This window comes from Otolemur garnettii, unplaced genomic scaffold (genome assembly GCF_000181295.1).
Source record: "Otolemur garnettii isolate 467f Iridium unplaced genomic scaffold, OtoGar3 scaffold00001, whole genome shotgun sequence".
Lineage (NCBI taxonomy): Eukaryota > Metazoa > Chordata > Mammalia > Primates > Galagidae > Otolemur > Otolemur garnettii.
The window spans coordinates 30,837,844-30,846,478 of NW_003852396.1; the positions used below are offsets into that span (position 1 = coordinate 30,837,844).

The 8,635-nt window shown below is 42.0% G+C and overlaps 1 protein-coding gene and 1 pseudogene across 3 annotated transcripts in view; one reads left to right on the plus strand and one right to left on the minus strand.

Moving 5' to 3' along the window:
- STIM1 (stromal interaction molecule 1) overlaps window positions 1–8,635 on the plus strand; it is a 224,882-nt gene that overhangs the window by 125,897 nt on the left and 90,350 nt on the right. For both annotated transcript variants that reach the window (XM_012803486.2, XM_003780942.2), the window contains exon 2: window positions 1,013–1,143. In XM_012803486.2, the coding sequence (XP_012658940.1) occupies window positions 1,013–1,143 (131 nt within the window). The remainder of the gene's footprint in view (window positions 1–1,012; window positions 1,144–8,635) is intronic.
- LOC100948652 lies at window positions 6,447–7,900 on the minus strand (annotated as a pseudogene). The gene has a single exon (XR_001161151.2). The product of XR_001161151.2 is annotated as a CD9 antigen pseudogene (transcript).

The window sequence follows — 8,635 nt, forward strand, 5'->3', positions numbered from 1 at the left end:
AGTCTCCTGCCTCTGCCTCCCAAGTAGCTGGGACTATAGGTGCCCACCACAATGCCTGGCTATTTTTTGGTTGCAGCCATCACTGTTGTTTGGCGGGCCCAGGCTGGATTTGAACCCGCCAGCTCAGGTGTATGTGGCTGGTGCCTTAGCTGCTTGAGCCACAGGCGCTGAGCTGAGAAATTACTTTCCTAGAGTCACATGGTAGTCAAGCCTAGATTTCAGAAAGGCTCTTTCTGTTCTGTGCATCAGTCAGGCTAGGTGTGTTCTAGGTTTGTAAGAGAGGATTAGGTGTCATGGAAAGAGCTAAGGTGGCCTAGATTCTTGTGCTGGTTTTATTGCTGCAAAACAATGTGATGATGGGCAGAGGAAACTGCACCTTAGACTTCTTTAAGGTATTGTATCAGATGAAGTCAGGACCTTTGGATATCTAATAGCTATTTACTAGATATAACTGTCTATGCCAAGACACAAAGTGTGAGACATTTCCCTAGTTAGTCTGTGGCAACTAACCAGCAATGACAGAGTGAACGAAAAGGAAAACTACACCTAATTTTGGTACTGGGACTAATTGGCTGTTGTCTTGTTTCCAGAAAGATTATATTAATTTACATTTGTTTATTTGACTGATTAAAAATAACTCTTTTGAGTATGTGTTTGATTTATTAGTTGCTGTAAACTTTTCTTCTCTGTTTATTAGCTATTTGTATTTTCTCTCATTTGTGAGTTACCTATTTATATTCTTGTCTAGATCCCAATGTATTCTTAGTCCTGTGCTGTGCTAGAGTTCCCTGCTGGGGAACTATTAGGATGATAAAACATTGTCCCTGTATGGGAGAGCTCAGCAAATTCTTAGGGAGACAGTTAAAGGCCAGATGCAACATTTCCCTCACAGTACGAGTAGCTGGTTAAGTGCCTATTTGCGGAATCAGATGCTAGAATCTAAGGGCTGTGGCAGGTGGGTGATAGAGGCTGTGTGGCAGCTCTAGTGATGTCTCTTGCTTTTCTTATACAGAGTTTTGCCGGATTGACAAGCCCCTGTGTCACAGTGAGGATGAAAAGCTCAGCTTTGAGGCAGTCCGCAACATCCACAAGCTGATGGATGATGATGCCAATGGTGATGTGGATGTGGAAGAAAGTGATGAGGTGAGCTCTCTCATCCTACTGTGGCTCTCTTCTCTTCCTGTGTCAAACAGTTCCTGAAAGCTGCTTAGACACACTGCTAACTATAGAAAAATATTCTCTGCTGGCTTGTTGTCTAGGAACTCATCACCCTCTCAGGAGATGGCTCTCAGCAGAGAAGCCTCTAGGAGCCAGCCTGTCAGAATGCAGGCTTTATGCCTATGTCTGGACCTGGGCTGGCTCCCACTTATCTATCAGCCAACTGAGCTGTGTTGTTTGGGAGGGAGGGGGAATCCGTGAGGTTGTTCTCTATGGTTTCCCTGGATCTTTATTGCAATCCTGCTGGAGAAGGAGAACATCAGTGTGCACTCAGTCCTGTGTTGATCCCGCCCTCTGGGGATTTATACTGTATTTGGGAGGAATAGAAAAATCTTGGATCTTTCTGAATTCTAGGTTGTAGTTTTGGAGAGCCAGTTGTGTGGTCTAGTAAGAGCTAAGGGAATCTCTAAATGGCAAAAAGCTTCATTACAAATTCATCTTTTGCCATTACTGTTACACTCAACAGAACCCATAGTACAAGGTCATCATGTGTGAAAAGGTTTAAAGGTTTTCTGATTTCAAGCTCAACGTGAATCCACAGTTTGATGAAGCTACCCAGTTATGCCAAATCTTCAATAGTACTATGGTTAGATCATGAAGGAGGAAATAAGCCTAGTCTCTCTTCCCTGCTAGTTAGCCTATTTTGATTGTGAGTTCTGTTTTAGATCTTATATTCTCTTCTGATTTGTTGTTTAGGAACTCATCACCCTCACAGGAGGTAGTTCTCAGCAGAGAAGCCTCTAGGAGCCAGCCTGTCAGAATGTAGGCTTTATGCCTGTATCTGGGGCTGGGCTGGCCCAGAAGGATTTAGAACAATGAGGACCTTTGCAGGAAGGAGAAGCTATGAAGTGAAGAACATTCAACACAAGACAATAATATTTATTAAGTATCTATTATGTATATGCTATGCACTATGTTAGGTATGGAAATGGGGCAATAAATAAGATAGGTATGGTCTGTCCTCATATAACTTACAGTTTGGTGAAGAAACTCTAGCTTGGAGAAGAGGAGACTCAGGTTGTACTACATATAATTTCCAAATGCATAAGAAGTAGGCAAATCAGACTTAAATAATAATGATAGTAACAATGAAAAACACAGTACTGGCTGTCATTTATTGAACTCTTATTCTATTTTAGGCATTCTGTTAAGCTCCTTGTAGAGTTGCTCTTTTAACTTTAACAGGCTTACAAAGTTGGTGTTATTACCAGGGAAGCGGAGCCTTGGAAATGTTAAGCATTTTATTCAAGGACACACTGGATATGAGCTCATGATTTCAAAGCCCATGCTCTTAAAGTACTACTCTGTTGTTTCCTTTATTCTAAAGGTAAGAAAACTGATATATTCTTCCAAAATAAAGAATTGACTGATAGTCAGCGCTATCTTGTCATAGAATAGGCTTCTTTGGTACTTAATCAAACTCCCTATCACTGAAGATGGCAAGTAGAACACAGAATTCCACTATTGCTCAGCAAAGGGGATTCTTCTGTTAGGATGAACCAGACATTGTTCAAGGAATTTGAAGGATGAGAAAACTAGACTTCCTAGAGGAAAAGTAGAATTTGGTTAGATTGAAAGGGGTAGGACTATCAGAGTAGTGGAGAATCAGTATGAGCAAAGCTGAAGAAGCCTAGTGGGTTGGTTCAGTTAGACAGAGGACTGTGGCAGAAAACCACAGAGCAAAATGTTAGAAAGGAAAGTGGGGCTTTGATAACAAGAAATATATGTATTTGTTGAACCAAGCAATTGTAGGTTCTTTTTTGAGACAGAGCCTCAAGCTATCCTCCTGGGTAGAGTGCCATGGCATCACTCTCACAGCAACCTCCAACTCCTGGGCTCAAGCGAGTCTCCTGCCTCAGCCTCCCAAGTAGCTGGGACCACAGGCGCCTGCCACAGCGCCTGGCCATTTTTTGGTTGCAGCCATCATTGTTGCTTGGCGGGCCCACGCTGGGGACTCGAACCCGCCACCTTAAGTGTATGTGGCTGGCGCCCTAGCCGCTTGAGCCATAGGCGTCGAGCCCAATTGTAGGTTCTTAAGCAAGGACAATACCATGATGAAAGTATGTGAAATTTTGGCCACATCTAGAAGTTTCAGGGGCCCAAATTTTATTTATCTATACTGAGAATAGAGTCACATTGCTCATGGTGAGTGAGGCTTACAGGTGTCCTGATAATTGTTCTAGGGCTTGACCACAAAACTGGGGTATGGATGGAGAAGACAATATAGTTCTAGATCTATTAATTCCTGGGTATCTTTGTTATCTGCTCCTTCTTTTTTTCACAGTCTGCTGAATTGCTTTGTTAATGAGGGGAGGAAGAAAATGTTTCTTTTAGAGGTGTGCCACCACAACAGAAAGCTCATCAGCATAAACTGTTCCAAAATAACACAAAAGCTACTCAACCTACTCTTCTTTGTGGCAGTGGTGAACTGTTCTTTTTCTGCATAGCTTTTGCCCTGCCTTGGTTTCCACTGCTCTTTCTGCATTTACAGGCCTTTGGTGGCTAGAGAGGACTGCTAGTCTGTGTTTTCATGATCATTTAACAACCTACTGTCCTTCAGAGAGAACATTGCAAATTATGTGTGTTTAAGTCATTGTAAACATACATGAGATAGCCTTGGCGTTCAGGATCTAGCTAGGAAGTTGGATAGATAGCTCAAGGCTTATTGGGTAATGGATGGTGAGGCAGCAGGGATGAAAGCCTGGTTTTGTTGGCCATCAAGCACTGGAGACTTTTATGACCCATCTAAAAACATTGTTCATTACTCAAGAACCTTAGTAGAAGTCTGAAGGGATACTCTATTAAGGATTTTAATTTAGCCTCATATTGGTAACTTTTCACATAACTGAACCTCAGTGCTAGATCTTTTAAAATTTTTGCTATTTTTGAAGTAAGTCTTCTTACAGATTGTTGTGATGAGTATTCACTTTCTTTGTATGACTTAAAGCATGCTACAGGGCCTCTAGGTACTATTCCCCCAGTACCTAGATGATTATATACATTGTGATTGCTTCTTATAATTCTCCTGTCCCTTCTTTGATTAATTCTCATTTCTAATTTCTGTATCTACTCTGAGCTATTAAATTAGACTTATGGTAAATTGAGACTCAGTAGGCACATTATAGAAAAACATAAAATCATTTGTGTGTGTGTGTGTGAGACAGCTCATCTGGTTGCTCTGGTGTCGTCTTTGTTTGCTTTTGTTATGCATGGCAGAGGCTGTGTATTGTGTATCCTTCAGATGAACAAAGCTGGCTGGCAGGGAATTCTAATAGGTTGGCAGTATGAGAGTTTAGGACCTGTGTTCTTTTCAAACCTCTGGTGGGGACATTGCCTATGCGCAAAGGATTTCATGTGTTGAATGTTCTGTCAGGTTTTCAGAACTGTCTAAGGTGGATAGACAAGGGCCTACCTAAAACCACTGTCCCCTGATAGTACTAAACACTTTCAGAGCAGTGTTATTTTCTTTTTTGGAGCCTACATAGAAAACTAGGGCATTTATTCAACCATTAAGCAAATTCTTTTTTTGAGACAGAGCCTCAAGCTGTCGTCCTGGGTAGAGTGCTGTGGCATCACAGCTCACAGCAACCTCCAACTCCTGAGCTCAAGTGATTCTCTTGCCTCAGCCTCCCAAGTAGCTGGGACTACAGGCGCCTACCACAATGCCTGGCTATTTTTTGGTCGCAGTTGTCATTGTTGTTTGGCAGGCCCCAGCTAGAGTCGAACCTGCTAGCTCTGGTGTATGTGGTTGGCACCTTAGCCGCTTGACCACAGGCGCTGAGCCCCATTAAGCAAATTCTTACTAAATACTAGTAATTCCACAATAACCAAAATGGATAAGATCCTTGCTTTTATGGAGCTTGCATCCTAGTGATCTATATGTGCAAGTGATTAAATGATAAGAAAACTTTGACATTAGACACAACTCTGATCAGATTATGGTAGTTTAGTGGCTTCTCTCCTTTGGTTTTTCTCAGGGTAAAATGGGTAATAATTCCTACCCTGCAGAGTTATTGTCAGGATTAAGTAAGAAAAATATTGTTAAATGTTCTCAATACAAATAAAGAACTCTTAAATTTGACAATAGAAAACAAGAAATTCCATAAAAAATGGGGTTGTATTGAATGACTGAGCCATATCTTTATAGCAGCATGGTACTGGGCTGAGAAGGGAGTCCTAAGCAAGGGTGTGCACATTTTGGGGCTGGGGATAGGAAGGTGGCAGTATGAACATAGGAAGCTGCAGATCTACTTAGGATTTGGGTATGGTGTCTCGTGTAGAAGTATAGCACAGGGTTAAGAGCTTATGCTCTGGAATCAAATAGACTTGACTCTGCCTTTTACCAGGTATCTGTCTTTTACCATGTATCAGCTGTGGAAACTTGGAGAATTTACAGAATCTCTTTCTGCCTCAGTTTCTTCATTAGAAATTGGAGTAATCGGGCTGGGTGGGGTGCCTCACGCCTATAATCCTGGGAGACCGAGATTTGAGTTCATGAGTTCAAGACCAGCCTGAGCAAGAATGAGACCCTGTCTCTAAAAAATAGCCAGGTATTGTAGCAGGCGCAAGAGTCCCAGCTACTTGGGAGGCTGAGAAAAGGATCACTTGAGCCTAGGAGTTTGAGGTTGCTGTGAGCGTGACGCCACGGCACTCTACTGAGGATGACAAAGTGAAACTCTGTCTCAAAAAAAAAAAATGGACGGTGCCTGTGACTCAGTGCTCAGTGAGTAGAGCACCAGCCATATATACTGATGGTGGCGGGTTCAAAACCTGCCCTGGCCAAACTACAACCAAAAAATAGCTGGGTGTCGTGGTGGGCACCTGTAGTCCCAGCTACTTGGGAGGCTGAGGCCAAAGAATCTCCAAGCCCAAGAGCTGGAGGTTGCTGTGAGCTGTGATGCCCTGACACTCTACCAAGGGCAACAAAGTAAGATACTGTCTCAAAAAAAGAAAAAAGAAAGAAAAAAAATTGGAGTAATAATAATAGTAATCTCATAAAATTGTAAAGATTAAGTGGATAAGGCATACAAAACTCTGAGTACAATGATCACATAGAAGAGGTTTGAAAAAAGTTACTTTTTATAGTTATTATTATTTAGTTATTGTTACCATGGCAAAGAACATAGATTTTGATGCAAAACTTGGCTTTGCCATTTGTTGGCTGTGTGACCTCAAGCAAGTAACTTTACCTCCCTGAGTCTTGAATTTTTTCTTTCTTTTTTTTTTTTATTGTCATAATCTTTTATTATATATCAAATTGTCTTCAATATAAGTTACAACCTGATTAAATTTGATAGACATTTTTCTTTTTTATCTATTTAAAGACAAAAGAAAAAACTCTCTGTATGTACAATATCTCTTGCCTAGAGTCTAGCAAATATAGTACCTTTCATTGCAGGATTTCTGCTTAACATAACAAGCAAAAATAAACAAGCAAAAAAAATATATAAACCAAAAGCAAACCAAATGCCCCTCAACTACAAGTATCAATATTGAATAAAGCATTAAAAGACAAACATACAATGACCTTTTTAGTTTAGAAATGCAGAATGAATACCAAAATTAGTGGCCAGAAAACCCCTAAAGAAACCCAACAGTCTTCTGGGGTAAATTTTCCTGCTCAGGGATATAAGCTGACTCTAGACCATGTCTCAGTTTCTGCCGATAGCGCAGCACAAGATCATACTGAAGATCATGCCAAATATCATGACCACAGCAATGCCGATGCCTACTGCACCAATGATGTGGAATTTGCTGTTGAAGACATCTTTGATGGCCTCTGGGCAGGGCTTCACTAAAAGGGAATCAATTGAGTCTGTCTTGGGGCAGATGTCCGAGATAAATTGTTCCATGCCCCCAGCAATACCATAGCAGTGCAACGCATAGTGAATGGCTTTTAGCATTTCCCGCTGGGGCTCATCCTTGTTTTTCAGCTTGCTGTAGGTGTCCTTGTAAAATTCTTGGACATCCATAATCACCTCCTCTTTGTGGGAATAGCCCCAGATGGCTGCAGCTATCTCAATGGCAAATATCACCAAGAGGAAGCCAAAGAACAAGCCCAGCATGCACTGGGACTCCTGCACGGCACCACAGCAGCCCAGGAAGCCCACCAGCATCGTGAGGGCACTGGCTCCAATTAGAATGTAAACTCCTGTGTAGAAGCTGGAATGATTATTCTGATTTTCTTGCTCAAAGATACTTTTGGTCTGAGAGTCAAATCGGAGCCACAGTCCAATGGCCAGGACTGCAATTCCTGCAAGCCAGAAGATGAAGTTAAAACCGAAAAGCAGGTATTTGATGCACTTGACGCCTCCTTTGACCGGCATGGTGAAAGCTAGACTGGCCTCAGCTGGAGTGGTGCAGGACTTGGGTGCGCGCTCCTGGGACGGACAAAACAGAAGCTGGACAGCGGTGCTGGTGGCTCTTGAATTTTTTCCAATGATTTGAGGAGGAATGTTGCAGGGATGTTGTAAGAATTTCATGTGTGCAAAGCCCTAAGCACAATGTCTGGCTCATGATTGGTGCTTAAATTCATAATTCATGTTTTTTTTCCTCCCTAAGCATGAAAGTCGTAAGGGCTGACCTGCACAGCAAAATTCCAAATCAACTCTCTCATCATCTCATGACACCACAGCATTCAGCTATGGCCATCTGCCCCAGCAGTGTGGCTGACTTGACCAGGCCCAGGATACTGCAGAAGGTAGTGCTGCCTTTGCCTGAGTGATTAATATTAAGGGAGGGAGGCATGATAGAGCAGGATTTCTAGGGACTACAGCTTTTTGGCAGCTCACCTAGCTTTCTGCCTATTCTTGTGTATTTTAAGAAAGGTAAAGGTCGACTTCCTCTTGAGAAGACCATAATAGCCTTATATCATAAAGCCTAGACTGAACTATTTTGGCTGGGTTTAACTGGTCTTTTTTTTTTTTTAGAGACAGTCTCACTTTATTGCCCTAGGTAGAGTGCAATGACGTCACAGCTCACAGCAACCTCCAGCTCTTGGGCTTAGATAATTCTCCTGCCTCCGCCTCCTGAGTAGCTGGGACTATAGGCGCCCACCACAATACCTGGCTATTTTTTGTTGCAGTTTGGCCAGGGCCGGGTTTGAACCTGCTACTGGGTTTAACTGTTCTAAAAGCTAGTTATGGGTGTTGGGGATGAAAGCTGAATAGTCTTTCCCTGAAATGGCACTGTATAATTTCCACTTGGGGAATACTCAGTTCCACCTTGTGATTCCTGGCAGAATAAACTTGATTTTTCTAGCCCAGCAGTGAAGAAGGAGAGGAATCCATTGCCTTTTAAAGTTTGTTCTGTGATTTTCTTTGTAAAAGTTCCTAATTGTTTTTGTAAAGTAGAATTTATGGGTAGAACACCTTTCCTTTAGTTGCACAAAAAATAAAACCATTTTTAAAGTCAAAAA